A 17,943-nucleotide genomic window follows, 5' to 3' on the forward strand; every position below is an offset into this window, starting at 1 on the left:
AGTTCTTCTTTGCTTTCTGCCATAAGGGTGGTATCATCTGCATTTCTGAGGTTACTGATATTTCTCCCTGCAATCTTGACTGCAGCTTGTGCTTCATCCAGTCTGCCATTTCGCATGATGTATTCTGCATAAAAGCTAAATAAGTAGGGTGACAATATATAGCCTTGACGTACTATTTTCCTAATTTGGAACCAGCCCATTGTTCCATGTCCGGTTGCAACTGTTGCTTCTTGACTTGCATACAGATTTCTCAAGAGGCAGGTCAGGTGGTCTCGTATTTCCATCTCTTTAAGAATTTTCCACAGATTGTTGTGATCCATGCAGTCAAAGACTTTGACATAGTCAGTGAAGCAGATGTTCTTCTGGAATTCTCTCGCTTTTTCTATGGTCCAACGGATGTTGGCAATTTGATCTCTGGTTCCTCTGCCTTTTCTAAATCTAGCTTGGACATCAGAAGGTTCTCGGTTAATGTCCTGTTGAAGCCTGGCTTGGAGAATTTTGAGCATTACTTTGCTAGCGTGTGAGACGAGTGCAATTCTGCAGTAGTTTGAACATTCTTTGGCATTGCCCTTCTTTGGGATCGGAATGAAAACTGACCTTTTCCAGTCCTGTGACCACTGCTGAGTTTTCCAAATTTGCTGGCATATTGAGTACAGCACTTTCACAGCATCATCTTTCAGGATTTGGAATAGCTCAACTGGAATTCCGTCACCTCCACTAGCTTTGTTTGTAGTGATGCTTCCTAAGGCCCACTTGATTTCATACTCCAGGATGTCTGGCTCTAAGGTAGTGATCACACCATCATGGTTATCTGGGTCATTAAGATCTTTTTTGTATAGCTCTTCTGTGTATTCTTGCCACCTTTTCTTTATATCTTCTGCTTCTGTTTTCCCATACATAGAAAAGCACTAAATTCCTTGAGATATCTGGTTTTCCTTAATCAACAATAATCTTTCATGTTCAGACTACCTGCCCCCTGCTTTGTTGCAAACTTCTATATAACCTGACTCCTTCCCTTGCCTCCTCAGGGCAGTTTCTCTAATCGAGATGCTCTCTCCCAGGCTTGAAGTCCTGAACATTCCCACTGAATAAAACAACTCTCTGCTTTCAGGTTGTGACTATATTTCTTAAGTTCACACACACACACACACACACACACACACACACACACACACACACACACAGAGTTCCATAGTGTATAAATGTAAAACTAGAGGTTGCAATTCCCTCTGTTAAAAGGACAAAGTTTCTTAGATTATCGGTCTGTATTTAATGAGACAATATAATTACTGTCACTTTGGTCACATGGTTAAGTAATTTTTCACAGTGACCTATTTAATTAAACATTCAAACCTTTTAACAACTTCTTCAAATCAAATTCTAAATTAAGTCTTCTTGACCTCTGACTCAGGTTTCCCAGAGGGCCCCTGGAAACTCTTAAAAGGATTTGTTCTCTCAGCTTGTAAAATGAGAAGTATTAAACTAATTAGATTTATTTGATACATTAAATAAATGCTTTGCATGGCAAGCATTAGCAAATACATGATAATGCTTTCTAGATTATACTTTCCCTAGATTATAATTCTATGGCTATGTATTATTAATATAAGTATTTTGGCAACTGTACAAAATTTCTAGAAATTTGTTAATGTCATAACTATCCATTTGTATCCTATCATAACTCCACTTATCTTGAAATGTTCAATGTCACAGAGACAGCCAAATTTCCTTCTCAAATGCATTATAATGAACTTTCATCAGACCTTCAACCACAGCCATTTTAAACCTTTTGTCAGTCGCAGATACTGTTTTACTCTGATGCCTTCCTGAAAACATTGGTAATCAGCTACAGGACTCACTTTCAACAATACCTTCTCAGAAATCTGTGGGAAAAGACTGTAACAGGTACTCTGGCTTATATAACTTTATATACAGGGCTATATTACTTTAAGATCACACCAGTGTACTGAATAAAGATTTCCAGAACTAATGGAGAAGCTCACAGGTTCATGAAATTGCTAACAGAAATCAAGGAAGACCTGAATTTATCACATGGAACTAAATAGACTGATGAAGAATGATTCCTTCTATGACTTTTGCTTAGAATATTCCTGGTTCTTTAATGTTCTATCTTCTAGATTTAAGGAATCCCTTTTCTCTTGAGCTATCTAGAGTTTAAAGCAATTTAGTAGATTATATCTTTGTAAGCAGAAATAAAACATTTCTCTTTTCTCCCTGACTGAATCCTCAGAAATTTGGAGAAAATGCTTATTGAATACTTATTTTCATGGCAATATAGTTATTTGAATAAATTCAACAAGAATTTGTTCTCCTTGTAACAGGACACAATTGGAAACATTAATTATATTACCAAGGTTTTGACTGGAATGTCATATTTGAGGATGGTGTGCATAAATATGACTCGTTTTAAGGAACTAAGGTTGACTTTAAATAGCCAGTGCTTCTTGGAAGTGGCCCAGGACCTGGTTTACAGGAGGCTCAGCTTTACAGGTGAAAGAAGAAGGCCACTTCCTGGCAGGCCATGGAAGCTTAGGACATTTGAGGTACCTGAAGACGGAGGTACTCATCCACATGTGCAGGTAGCAAGATAAGTCCAATAGCAAGTTCTTACCTTGGATTTCTAGTCTCAAGGCTTTCAAAAGTCCCAGCTTGGATTTCTAACCAAAGTTCAAAAGGTCTATGTCTTCAATTACCATTCCTTATGCACTTATATAAATAATCAGGCCAAGTTTGATGAGGCTAGACTCATCTTGTTAACAAAAACAGTCTTACCTTGATTATCTATGATAGAAATGGGGGGGATTATAGAAGTAAATCATGTATTTCTGTAATTGCTGACTTTCAACGCTCCCTGAAAGGAGCTCAGGGTGGAGAACAGAAATGAGGGACTCTGTGCTCTGGGAAAAACTGACAGAACAGGTCTTCAGATAGTTAGGTATTTTCAGGAGCCAATTTTATGTGCCCAATTCTTGTATTTCCTCATATCTAGAAAAGCAGAAACATCCTTCGTGGTGACATCCGCTTCTTGTGAGTAGCAGAAACCTTGGCGGGGAGGGGGTGGGGGTGGGGAGTGCTTGGTTCCAAGTACTATCCCTTCACCAAAATCACACATATACTGACCTTCCCCTCTATCTCTTTGGACTAGTTTCTCAGAGCTATCTAAAATGCTGTCTCCTAGGCTGAAGTCCTCATTTTGCCCCCGGTAAAATTTAACTCACAGTTCTTAAATCCTCTCCTGGGAGTTTCAGTGCCACATCTAAAACCACATCGTCACAGAACTAGCACATCTCCCACCTATTCTCCCAAGGGCCTATTTATCTTTCCTTAAGCATCATTTGTTTTCCTCTAAGTGCCCTTTTCTGCAGTCCCCTTCTCTTATTAAGATGGTAAGTTGCAAATTCTTCAAGACATAATTTACTCTGAACCCCAATTTACATATGTAAAATTTGCCATTTCTCTTGCTAATCAGGCCTTTGTCAGTTTATTGCACAGGCCACCGCCAACTGAATCTAAGAGGGTAGAGGAGAGGCTTCCCCTCACTATTGGAGAAACCAAGTCCAGGGGTATGCTCTCATAAACCTCATCAATACTGGCAGCTTCTCCCTATCTAGTAACTACAATTAGACATAAAATAAAAGTTTCCTTATTCTTAAAGGGAATGCAGCTGTTTCAAAAATAGCATTGAAGTTTTCATTCAGATGGGTCTTGACTGCTCACTTCTAGCCCCCTCCACAATGGACTTCTAGCCAATTTTTAGTCATTACTTCCAAATATTTAGGGGCTTCCCTGGTGGCTCAGAGGTTAAAGCGTCTGCCTGCGAGTGGGAGACCTGGGTTCGATTCCTGAGTCGGGAAGATTCCCCAGGAGAAGGAAATGGCAACCCACTCCAGTATTCTTGCCTGGAGAATCCCATGGACGGAGGAGTGTGGTGGGCTACAGTCCACGGGGTCGCAAAGAGTCAGACACGACTGAGTGACTTCACTTCACTTCACTTCCAAATATTTACAGCATGATGAATGAGCTGTAATTTTAGACAACGAAAAATAAGACAAAGTGTGGAGCCCTATACCAAGGTGACAGCCGTGGAGCCCTGTACCAAGATCACGGAATAAAAATCTCTAGAACTGATCAAGCCCCATAGCAACTGTTGCCATGGGTGTCCAGATCTAAATCAGCCAGTTCCCTGACTTCATATTCCCTATAGCATCCTAACCAATCACCTAATGCCACCGTTCCAGTAGGAATTCTGTCTTGAGGTTATAAAAATTTGGCCACTAGCATGCAAAAGGGCCCTCTCTTGAGCTGGTCCACTGTTCTAACAGCATCTTGCACTCTAATAAACTTCATTCTCTTTTCATTCTGCCTCATGTCTGGAAATTCTTTTCCAACCCATGCACGTACCACGACACAAAGTGATCAAACATGGTACTGATATGAAGCGAGCTGCCCTGACAGCTCAGTTGGTAAAGAATCCACATGCAATGCAGAAGCCCCAGGTTCGATTCCTGGGTTGGGAAGACTGCCTGAAGAAGGGACAGGCTACCCACTCCAGTATTCTTGGGCTTAACCTTGTGGCTCAGCTGGTAAAGAATCCGCCTGCAATGCAGGAGACCCGGTTCGATCCCTGGATTGGGAAGATCCCCTGGAGAAGGGAAAGGTTACCCACTCTAGTATTCTGGCCTGCAGCATTCACGGACTGTATAGTCTATGGGGTCGCAAAGAGTTGGACACAACTGAGCGATTTTCGCTTTCACTGATATGAAGCAACTGGAAGACAGATGTAGATCTGCAAATTGCTACTTAGTTGCAAATTCCATTTAGAACTGGTGCTTTTTGAAACATCAGTTTCACATAAATGCTTATCCAGTAGCACATCATAAACCACAGGGCTAGAATAATTTTTTTTCTCTCATGTAAATGTGGAATTGAGAGCTAAAACTGTTAAACTTAGCAACAAATGATTTTTTCAAGAGCAAAATAATACGCAACCCATAGGACTCATAAGAAAAACTTAAACTAAATTATTAGCCACCTCTCAAAGCAAAGGCATCACTTTGCTGACAAAGGTCCACATAGTTAAAGCTATGGTTTTTCCAGTAGTCATGTACAGATGTGAAAGCTGGACCACAAAGAAGACTGAGCACTGAAGAACTGATGCTTTTGAACTGTGGTGCAGAAGACTTGAGAGTCCCCTGGACTGTAAGGAGATCAAACCAGTCAATTCTAAAGGAAATCAACTCTAAATATTCATTGGAAAGACTGATGCTGAAGCTCCAATACTTTGGCCACCTCATGCAAAGAGCTGACTCACTGGAAGAGACCCTAATGCTGGGAAAGACTGAGGGTAGGAGAAGGGGTCGACAGAGGATGAGATAGTTGGATGGTATCACCAACTCAAAGGACATGAATCTGAGCAAACTCCAGGAGATAGTGAAGGACAGGGACTGCGTGCTGCAGTCCATGGGATTGCAAAGAGTCAGGCATGGCTTAGCAGCTGAACAACAGTCACCTCTAGGGACCCTGACTAAATTCTGAACGTATTGTCATTAAAACAGCCCTTGTGTTTTTTTCAGGCATTTAAAGATTTTCATGTACCATATACCTGAAGTTCTTGGTCTCTTGATTTTCTTTGACTCACATCTCTTCCTTTCCTTGGTATATGAAAATCCCTCTCACTCTAAGAAAAGTCCAGTCATGGAAATTCTGTACTGAAATTAAGTCATAATACTTGATCTAATTCTAAACCAAATAGCACTATTTGGGTTTCTCATTTGGGGATTACTCAAAAACAAATGTTTCTCCTGTTCAAATTAATTCATATAGTAGCACAAGGTTGAAAGAGATCATTTCAGGAGTGGCAATGTTTCAGGAAAGCACCACGTTGGGAGGGGTGGGTAGAGTGACCAATCAGATGAACATAAGCACCTTTCACCTAGTTTTTCCTTAAAAGGAATCAAACAGCTTTCAATTTTCTGGAGTTAAAATGGCAGCAGAGGTAGGATATTAAAATGTGCAAGCTAACTGCTTCTTTTGCATCCTCATAAAGAAAATGAAAAGAAATAGAGGAAAACACTAGAATGGGAAAGACTAGAGATCTCTTCAAGAAAATTAGAGGTACCAAGGGAACATTTCATGCAAAGATGGGCTCAATAAAGGACAGAAATGGTAGGGACCTAAAAGAAGCAAAAGATATTAAGAGGTGGCAAGAATACACCGAAGAACTATAGAAAAAAGATCTTCATGACCCAGATAATCACGATGGTGTGATCACTTACCTAGAGCCAGACATCCTGGAATGTGAAGTCAAGTGGGTCTTAGGAAGCATCACTATGAACAAAGCTAGTGGAGGTGATGGAATTCCAGTTGAGCTATTTCAAATCCTGAAAGATGATGTTGTTAAAGTGCTGCACTCAATATGCCAGCAAATTTGGAAAACTCAGCAGTGGCCACTGGGCTGGAAAAGGTCAGTTTTCATTCCAATCCCAAAGAAAGGCAATGCCAAAGAATGCTCAAACTACCGCACAATTGCACTCATCGCACACACTAGTAAAGTAATGCTCAAAATTCTCCAAACCAGGCTTCAGCAATACATGAACTGTGAACTACACGACGTGTAGTCATGTATGGATGTGAGAGTTGGACTATAAATAAGGCTAAGCGCTGAAGAATTGATGCCTTTGAACTGTGGTGTTGGAGAAGACTCTTGACAGTCCCTTGGACTGCAAGGAGATCCAACCAGTCCATCCTAAAGGAGATCAGTCCTGGGTGTTCATTGGAAGGACTGATGTTGAAGCTGAAACTCCAGTACTTTGGCCACCTGATGCAAAGAGCTGACTCATTGGAAAAGACCCTGATGCTAGGCAGGAGAAGAAGGAGGATGAGAGGTTGGATGGCATCACAGACTCAATGGACATGGGTTTGGGTAAACTCCAGGAGTTGGTGATGGGCAGGGAGGCCTGGCGTGCTGTGGTTCATGGGGTCGCAAAGAGTCAGACACGACTGAGCGACTGAACTGAACTGAAAGGACTAATGTTTTCTAAAATACAATTTGCTGTAGGGCTCATAGATGAGCACCTTTCACATTAAGTGATATATACACAAAACATTCTTCACTCAGAAGAAAACAGGTTTCTTTGGGCACTTCCTAGTTAACAGGAAAGGGAACAGGAAATGAACAGACAATGTTAATAAAGGGAAGAGAAGTAGTAATAACCCTGTAATACTATAACCCAAAGTCCTAGAAGGAATAAAAAAAGTAAGCCACATTGAAATAAAGATGATTCAGCAGTATCACAAAGTTCATTAGTATTTTTGTAATACTGATACTCGATATGGCACAGATACAAAGTTTTGTGTGCTAATACACAGATTGCTAAAAAGGGAGCCAGGTGTGAGACAAAAACTAACTTAGAAAATTAAAGAGCCTGATTTAGTCTCTGCTTTCTGACCAACCCTTCTAAAATGTCTTCTGCTAAGCTTTCATGCTGTTGTTTTCACAGCAGAAACAAGGGTGTTTGAAAAACTGGCCAGTGTTATAGTCTCCAAGCTGCTGGACAACTTTATTCAACAAGAAATTACACGTGGCTGTGGTTGAAACAAAACAAACTGTTCAAAAGGACCTCAGTGTCAGGGTATGTTCTCTGTACCCTTAATCTGACCTTAATACTGTAGAACCTTAGTCTCACAGTGCCTTCCTGACACAAACAAGACAATGATGTGAAACAAATGACTTATTCAAAAAATGTCAGATGGCTGACAGCCTAGGTAGGTGCGCGTGAAATGCAGCCAGACGCCAGAATCTAGAAGCAAAAGAAAGAATAGTCCTACAGGCTTGTGTTGGTTCTGTTTAGTTTCCATTTTCCTAAGGCACAACCAAAGTTCTTTCATATTTATACTCTGGTAAGTGTTTTTCTCGCTGGAGGATCATAAAAGCAGGTGGAAGTAACAGTCAATTGGCATGCTAAAGTAAGAAAAACAGGACTTGGACTAAAACTAAGGTCAGCTGGTGAAAAAAAACAACAAAATTTGTATTGGTTTTAAATTAATACCAAGGTTTCTTACTGAAGAACAGAAAAACAACAGAAGTGTCTTACATCTTTGCATAAGAAAAAAATGACTTTCCTTTGGAAGCTGTAGCTCAGAATTTAATCTGGGGTAATGATAACATGTAATAAAAACAATATGGATTTTATAATAATGTATAAGCACAGAAAAGTTGTAAAAATGCTAAGGTACAGAGCTACAAATATGGTGATATATGAGCAAAGGGGTCAAATCAAGTTTTCACTCCAGGCAGGTGTTGTGTTTAGACAAGTGACTCAATTTGTTATACATTCAATTCCAATAGAATTAGCTGCCTTACAATGAGATTTCACTGCCATCTCTTAGCGCTTTAATTTTTGGTAGTTCTGTTACAAGTTCAAGTAAGTTAGAGCTGTTTTCAACCCTAATGTCTATTTCCTTCTAAAAACATGAAGGAACAGGCATTCTAATAAGCTTTATGTAAATAGGATCCTGATCATTTTAGCTCTAGTTAACTCCATGCATTTCCCTGGGCATAACTATTGACTCTCTGAAAACTGGAAAATATTGCATAATTTTAAAGTCAGAGTACAACAACATTTACTGGTAACCTCAAATAAGTTATTCTAGGAGGATGAAATATGAGTAGGTCAGTCCACCAATCATGTTTGCCTAGCCATAAGAACAGTCACAACTTAAAGATCTGCAAAGATCAAAGGAAACATGGCAACAACCTTTAACTGGCTGGAGGTGGAACATTCTACAGGTGTCCTGGCAGCCTTCATAAAGGGCAGAAGGTGACTGACTCACCCGCTCTGCTGGGCTGTGACCACACAGAGACACTCCAGCGCCCACCGTAAGTCTGGAATGTGACAAGTGTAGAACCCAGTGGCAGGTCTGAGCTTGCTTACAACACTCCGACCAGCAGAGGCAGATAATGACAAAAATATAAATCAAGGCTGATGCAGCTAAGTGCTGCCTCATAGCAGGCCAACTGGGTATGGGGTTTTGCTAGTCCTTAGCTGACTGTTTTCATTATTTAATCAAATATTAAGAAAAATTCATATGCAAGCCTTGTCAAAAAAGAGAAAAAGTTAACTTCCTATGATCAGCATAAACTGTTAACCTGTTAAGAGAAGACCAATACTTCCAGCATTCGGGTATATACATACACATTATGTCTGTTTCTTTTTAAACATCTTAGGGTGAGGCTGAGGAGAGGGAAGACAAATGAGATAAAGACACAAGCTAAACATCCAACAAGTCCCATTCCTCATTCTCTGTGTGGCTGGCAGCATGTCAGAAAGTCACTCCTTTGCTGTGACGGTCGTAATACATCTGAACATGTAGATCTTTATTTCCTTGTTTGTTTGGCTAGGCCTAGGGTACGTGCTATTTTATTTTCTTGGTGTAACAATTCATCACTGCTTCCTGAGAGGCTCAAACAGGATCACTGGCCAGATTCCGAAGAGAAACTGTTTGGAAACAAGTTAGGACAAAATGAAAGAAGATAAAATTGTTTCATGTTATCCCTGAAAAAGAAGTCTTAGGCTATGACTACAGTGGTTTGTTAGTGGTTGTCCTGGTATTAATAATCAGAGCACAGCATATTCTTTCCAGGTCTGCAGCATATCTCAGAAACAATTTTTACTTATTTAAATATATTAAGCATTTACTTTGTCAAGCATGGAGCTGGGCATTTAAATTCTCTCAGATGCTTAAAACAGCTCTTCAACTTAGCTATTAACAGCTCCATTTTATTGCTGAAGAAACTAAGGCTTGAAGAAAGGAGACTTGCCCAGGGTCATAAACAGTAAGTCAAAGACAGAAGATTCAAGAGCATCTGGTTCCAAAGCCTGTACTCTTTCCACCCCATCCCCTTCTTCTACCTCCATCCCATCCTCCCATTACCTCCTCCTCCAACACACACATACAAACAACTCCCTAGGAAGAAGACTTACCTTCACCTTTGGCCTGTATCTCAAATAAAGTGTTCTTGTATATAAACTGAAAGAAAAGGGGAGAGGGAAGAGCTTTTCAGACAATTTTTTTTCTTTTAAATTAAAGTATAGTTGACTTACAGTGTTGATTAGCTTCAGGTGCACAGCAAAGTGATTATATACACACACACACACACATATGTATTCTTTTTCAGATTATTTTCCATTAAAGGTTATTACAAGATATTGAATATAGTTCCCTGTGCTATATAGTAGATCCTTGCTGTTTATTTTATATATAGTAGTGTGTATCTGTTAATCCCAAAGCCCTAATTTATCCCTCCTTCCCCAACCCCTTTTCCCTTTGGCAACCATAAATTTGCTTTCTATGTCTGTGAGTCTATGTCTGTTTTGTAAATAAGTTCAGACAAATTTTTAATTCATGTAAACTGGCTTATTGACAAATTCAACCACACTGCCTCTGTATATACAAAGAAAAAGTAGCACTGATAAATGAACTTTAGTAACCATTTTTTGAGAATGTACTCTGTGCAGAATACTTGGCAAAGTACTAAGAGAGACGGAGAAATGAACAACTCTAGCACTGGACACTCAGGATATTTGTAGGGAGCATTCCACTCATGCTTGATGTGATTCATGTCATGATTGCCAGTTTCATCTCTGAAGTTATATGGCAGTAAGAATTAAGGCAGAGTATTCCTAGAACATTTTAGAAATGGTTATATCAACTCTATAAGGATTATAATATAGGTGTGAAATAATCAGAAAGGTATCACTTCTTCAGAGAATTCTTTAAAATGAATCACCTCTGAAGATAAGATTTTAATATCAAAGTTAAATTTATTCCTGAAAAATTTATTAAACTATGTATAACTTACAACATACATAGTTTATGTACACTATTTAATTGTATTTGAATAGTAATATATAGCATGAGTACATATGTAAAACATAATTTTAGAGCATGAAAAATTTCCTACTTTAAATAAGAGAATGAAAAAGAGCATGGTAACTTTGTGTGGCTATACCATCCTACTGTACCTCAAACTGGAATTGTGAAGAGAGGCATCATATATTAAGAAGAATACTGCACTGTTTTAGAATATAACCTTTGTTGTTATTCAGTCACTCAGTCGTGTCCAACTCTTTGCAGCCCCTTAGACTGCTGCACACCAGGCTTCCTTGTCCTTCACTATCTCCCTGAGTTTGCTCAAACTTATGTCCATTGAGTCAGTGATGCCATCCAACCATCTCATCCTGCTGCCCGCTTCTCCTGCGCTCAATCTTTCCCAGCATCAGAGTCTTTTCCAAAGAGTAGGCTCTTTGCATGAGGTGGGCAAAGTGTTGGAGCTTCAGCTTCAGCATCAGTCCTTCTGAAGAATATTCAGGGTTGATTTCCTTTAGAATCGATTGGTTTGATCTCCTTGCTGCCCAAGATTATAATAATATAAACTTACTTTGACAGTTTTTCAGACATTAATCTCTAAAATGAGGCTACCATACTCTCTTTAGTGAAGAGTCCTGGACTGGGGCAGAGAAGCCCTGGATTCCAATCCTTGCTGTTCCCTCTACCACTGTCAACTATTTATTAAGTACCTACAACATGTGGGCAAGCACTGGACCCAGAGCTGTATACACACTTCATTCTTAAATTACCCTACTAGATAGGTATTATTCTTGTTTTGCATATGAGAAAGTCTCAAAAAAGGTCAAACATTTCATTCAAGGTGGTATAGCTATTAAATGGTAGAAGCAAGATTTGAAGTCAGGTGCCATCTAATGATTATCCAACATGTTGTCCTGTAACTGGGCAGTGATCAAGTCACCTCTCTCTGGGCCCCAGTTTTGTTCACCATAAAATGAGGAAGTTATACTGGGTTATTTCTAAGGTCTTGATTGGTAGATGGTTGTAAATTTGTGTGAGTAATGTCTGATGGCTACTTCTGTGAAACATATTCCTCTCCCCTAATTTACTATTTTTTTTCCTCTGCTCAGTTTCAAAGCAACTAACTTTTTAGTCTTTTGGGGGTGGAGTAGAGTGAGCTTCTGATTCATTCAACTTGATGCAGAAAAGTCTTCCATTAGACTCCCTTCTTTGGGCTGGCTCCTTTTCTTTGGTTAGCTTTAGGTCTTGACTTCTGCCTCCTTTATTCCATGAGGCCACGGAATCAGAGCTTAGAATTGATGGACTGACAAAAATTCTTCCAGCCCAAAGCAGCTGTGGTGCTCTTTTTAGGTACCTGTTTTCTTTTAGACTGTAACATTTCTTTTAATATTGTCAACATTTGATGCTTTAAATATTTTATTCAACACTCTTCGTTGTTTTAGCAGGAAATCTGTCTGAATATCCTAGGCTGGCATCATTGCAAATGAAAGTCCTGCTCAATTTAAACATTTCAACAATCTATGGAATAAAAGAGTATTCTCCTTATTTTAACAGATCAGGAAATGGAGACTTAGAGCTAAGTAAATAACTTGGCTCAAGATTGTTACCCAGTTATGAAGTAAAGGAGTAAAGATCTGAACTCAGATATTTTTACTCTACTGTGTTACTCTTTGTTTCAAACATCTGTACAGGACTTAAGTTTTAGAGTACATCATGTTACTAAATTCTCAAATCGTCCCTCTGAAATATCATTATTTACATGTTCCCTTCAATGAGGGACCTACAGAATCAAAATTTCCATATAATTAAAACTTATAACATCGAAGTTTCTTTTATTTTAGTTATTTAGGGTGAAATATATCTAAAATATATTCTATTCTTCCCTGTCTCCTTAAAAAAAAATAGGAAAACATTTTAACATTACTAGAAAAAAAAATTAACTCAAAATCTTGCCATCAAATCTCACCAAAATGCTTCAATTTTTGTGTATTTACTTTAAACTGTGTCACCATACAAATGAATTTTTACACTGGTTTAATAATTTTATATACATGACTTTGTTTCACTTAAAAATAAAAATGTCTGTGATTCCATTTTAATTTCTAGATTTTGGATCAATTTCACTATCATTATTCGGAATTCTTTATCAGGTAGATTCCCTAAATAGATAAATAGCTTGGAGACAAGGATTGAGAAGATGCAAGAAAGGTTTAACAAGGACCTAGAAGAAATAAAAAGAGTCAATATACAATGAATAATGCAATAAATGAAATTAAAAACACTCTGGAGGCAACAAATAGTAGAATAACAGAGGCAGAAGATAGGATTAGTGAATTAGAAGATAGAATGGTAGAAATAAATGAATCAGAGAGATAAAAAGAAAAACGAATTAAAAGAAATGAGGACAATCTCAGAGACCTCCAGGACAATATTAAACGCTACAACATACGTAATCATAGGGGTTCCAGAAGAAGAAGACAAAAAGAAAGACCATGAGAAAATACTTGAGGAGATAATAGTTGAAAACTTCCCTAAACTGGGGAAGGAAATAATCACCCAAGTCCAAGAAACCCAGAGAATCCCAAACAGGATAAACCCAAGGCGAAACACCCCAAGACACATATTACTCAAATTAACAAAGATCAAACACAAAGAACAAATATTAAAAGCAGCAAGGAAAAAAACAACAAATAACACACAAGGAATTCCCATAAGGATAACAGCTGATCTTTCAATAGAAACTCTTCAAGCCAGGAGGGAATGGCAAGACATACTTAAAATGATGAAAGAAAATAACCTACAGCCCAGATTATTGTACCCAGCAAGGATTTCATTCAAGTATGAAGGAGAAATCAAAAGCTTCTCAGATAAGCAAAAGCTGAGAGAATTCTGCACCACCAAACCAGCTCTACAACAAATACTAAAGGATATTCTCCAGACAGGAAACACAAAAATGGTGTATAAATTGAACCCCAAACAATAAAGTAAATGGCAATGGGATCATACTTATCAGTAATTACCTTAAACGTAAATGGGTTGAATGCCCCAACCAAAAAGACAAAGACTGGCTGAATGGATACAAAAACAACACCCCTACATATGTTGTCTACAGGAGACCCACCTCGAAACAGGGACACATACAGACTGAAAGTGAAGGGCTGGAAAAAGATTTTCCATGCAAATAGGGACCAAAAGAAAGCAGGAGTAGCAATACTCATATCAGATAAAATAGACTTTAAAACAAAGGCTGTGAAAAGAGACAAAGAAGGTCACTACATAATGATCAAAGGATCAATCCAAGAAGAAGATATAACAATTATAAATATATATGCACCCAACACGGGAGCATCGCAGTATGTAAGACAAATGCTAACAAGTATGAAAGGAGAAATTAACAATAACACAATAATAGTGGGAGACTTTAATACCCCACTCACACCTATGGATAGATCAACTAAACAGAAAATTAATAAGGAAACACAAACTTTAAACAATACAATAGACCAGTTAGACCTAATTGATATCTATAGGACATTTCATCCCAAAACAATGAATTTCACCTTTTTCTCAAGCGCACATGGAACCTTCTCCAGGATAGATCACATCCTGGGCCATAAAGCTAGCCTTGGTAAATTCAAAAAAATAGAAATCATTCCAAGCATCTTTTCTGACCACAATGCAGTAAGATTAGATCTCAATTACAGGAGAAAAACTATTAAAAATTCCAACATATGGAGGCTGAACAACACGCTGCTGAATAACCAACAAATCACAGAAGAAATCAAAAAGAAATCAAAATTTGCATAGAAACGAATGAAAATGAAAACACAACAACCCAAAACCTGTGGGACACGGTAAAAGCAGTCCTAAGGGGAAAGTTCATAGCAATACAGGCACACCTCAAGAAACAAGAAAAAGTCAAATAAATAACCTAACTCTACACCTCAAACAACTAGAAAAGGAAGAAATGAAGAACCCCAGGGTTAGTAGAAGGAAAGAAATCTTAAAAATTAGAGCAGAAATAAATGCAAAAGAAACAAAAGAGACCATAGCAAAAATCAACAAAGCCAAAAGCTGGTTCTTTGAAAGGATAAATAAAATTGACAAACCATTAGCCAGACTCATCAAGAAACAAAGGGAGAAAAATCAAATCAATAAAATTAGAAATGACAGTGGAGAGATCACAACAGACAATATAGAAATACAAAGGATCATAAGAGACTATTATCAACAATTATATGCCAATAAAATGGACAACGAGGAAGAAATGGACAAATTCTTAGAAAAGTACAACTTTCCAAAACTCGACCAGGAAGAAATAGAAAACCTTAACAGACCCATCACAAGCATGGAAATTGAAACTGTAATCAAAAATCTTCCAGCAAACAAAAGCCCAGGTCCAGATGGCTTCACAGCTGAATTCTACCAAAAATTTAGAGAAGAGCTAACACCTATCCTGCTCAAACTCTTCCAGAAAATTGCAGAGGAAGGTAAACTTCCAAACTCATTCTATGAGGCCACCATCACCCTAATACCAAAACCTGACAAAGATGCCACAAAAAAAAGAAAACTATAGGCCAATATCACTGATGAACATAGATGCAAAAATCCTAAACAAAATTCTAGCAATCAGAATCCAACAACACATTAAAAAGATCATACACCATGACCAAGTGGGCTTTATCCCAGGGATGCAAGGATTCTTCAATATCCATAAATCAATCAATGTAATACACCACATTAACAAATTGAAAAACAAAAACCATATGATTATCTCAATAGATGCAGAGAAAGCCTTTGACAAAATTCAACACCCATTTATGATAAAACTCTCCAGAAAGCAGGAATAGAAGGAACATACCTCAACATAATAAAAGCTATATATGACAAACCCACAGCAAACATTATCCTCAATGGTGAAAAATTGAAAGCATTTCCTCTAAAGTCAGGAACAAGACAAGGGTGCCCACTTTCACCATTACTATTCAACATAGTTTTGGAAGTTTTGGCAACAGCAATCAGAGCAGAAAAAGAAATAAAAGGAATCCAAATTGGAAAAGAAGAAGTAAAACTCTCACTATTTGCAGATGACATGATCCTCTACATAGAAAACCCTAAAGACTCCACCAGAAAATTACTAGAACTAATCAATGATTATAGTAAAGTTGCAGGATATAAAATCAACACACAGAAATCCCTTGCATTTCTATACACTAATAATGAGAAAACAGAAAGAGAAATTAAGGAAACAATTCCATTCACCATTGCAACGAAGAGAATAAAATACTTAGGAATATATCTACCTAAAGAAACTAAAGACCTATATATAGAAAACTATAAAACACTGGTGAAAAAGAAATCAAAGAGGACACTAATAGATGGAGAAATATACCATGTTCATGGATTGGAAGAATCAATATAGTGAAAATGAGTATACTACCCAAAGCAATTTATAGATTCAATGCAATCCCTATCAAGCTACCAACAGTATTCTTCACAGAGCTAGAACAAATAATTTCACAATTTGTATGGAAATACAAAAAACCTCGAATAGCCAAAGCGATCTTGAGAAAGAAAAATGGAACTGGAGGAATCAACCTACCTGACTTCAGGCTCTACTACAAAGCCACAGTTATCAAGACAGTATGGTACTGGCACAAAGACAGAAATATAGATCAATGGAACAAAATAGAAAGCCCAGAGATAAATCCACGCACATATGGACACCTTATCTTTGACAAAGGAGGCAAGAATATACAGTGGATTAAAGACAATCTCTTTAACAAGTGGTGCTGGGAAATCTGGTCAACCACTTGTAAAAAGAATGAAACTAGAACACTTTCTAACACCATACACAAAAATAAACTCAAAATGGATTAAAGATCTCAACATAAGACCAGAAACTATAAAACTCCTAGAGGAGAACATAGGCAAAACACTCTCTGACATACATCACAGCAGGATCCTCTATGACCCACCTCCCAGAATATTGGAAATAAAAGCAAAAATAAACAAATGGGACCTAATTAAACTTAAAAGCTTCTGCACATCAAAGGAAACTATTAGCAAGGTGAAAAGACAGCCTTCAGAATGGGAGAAAATAATAGCAAATGAAGCAACCGACAAACAACTAATCTCAAAAATATACAAGCAACTCCTACAGCTCAACTCCAGAAAATAAATGACCCAATCAAAAAATGGGCCAAAGATCTAAATAGACATTTCTCCAAAGAAGACATACAGATGGCTAACAAACACTTGAAAAGATGTTCAACATTACTCTTTATCAGAGAAATGCAAATCAAAACCACTATGAGGTACCATTTCACACCAGTCAGAATGGCTGCGATCCAAAGGTCTACAAATAATAAATGCTGGAGAGGGTGTGGAGAAAAGGGAACCCTCTTACACTGTTGGTGGGAATGCAAATTAGTACAGCCACTATGGAGAACAGTGTGGAGATTCCTTAAAAAACTGGAAATAGAACTGCCTTATGATCCAGCAATCCCACTGCTGGGCATACACACTGAGGAAACCAGAAGGGAAAGAGACACGTGTACCCCAATGTTCATCGCAGCACTGTTTATAATAGCCAGGACATGGAAGCAGCCTGGATGTCCATCAGCAGATGAATGGATAAGAAAGCTGTGGTACATATACACAATGGAGTATTACTCAGCCATTAAAAAGAATACATTTGAATCAGTTCTAATGAGGTGGATGAAACTGGAGACTATTATACAGAGTGAAGTAAGCCAGAAGGAAAAACATAAATACAGTATACTAACGCATGTATATGGAATTTAGAAAGATGGTAACGATAACCCTGTGTATGAGACAGCAAAAAGAGACACTGATCTATAGAACAGTCTTATGGACTCTGTGGGAGAGGGTGGGAAGATTTGGGAGAATGTCATTGAAACATGTGAAATGTCATGTATGAAACGAGATGCCAGTCCAGGTTCAGTGCACGATGCTGGATGCTTGGGGCTGGTGCGCTGGGAAGGCCCAGGGGATGGTATGGGGAGGTTGGGAGGAGGAGGGTTCAGGATG

The 17,943-nt window shown here is 38.2% G+C and overlaps 1 protein-coding gene across 1 annotated transcript in view; it reads right to left on the reverse strand.

Moving 5' to 3' along the window:
- Positions 1-1,265: 1,265 nt before the first annotated feature.
- ACER3 (alkaline ceramidase 3) overlaps positions 1,266-17,943 on the reverse strand; it is a 168,648-nt gene continuing 151,970 nt past the window's right edge. Inside the window, exons 10-11 of the mRNA XM_070383662.1 lie at positions 10,005-10,050; positions 1,266-9,518 (exon numbers count right to left, since the gene is read on the reverse strand). Of these exons, the coding sequence (XP_070239763.1) occupies positions 9,465-9,518; positions 10,005-10,050 (100 nt within the window). The 3' untranslated portion in view covers positions 1,266-9,464. The remainder of the gene's footprint in view (positions 9,519-10,004; positions 10,051-17,943) is intronic.

The sequence above is a fragment of the Bos mutus genome, chromosome 15 (assembly GCF_027580195.1).
Source record: "Bos mutus isolate GX-2022 chromosome 15, NWIPB_WYAK_1.1, whole genome shotgun sequence".
Taxonomy (NCBI): Eukaryota; Metazoa; Chordata; class Mammalia; order Artiodactyla; family Bovidae; genus Bos; species Bos mutus.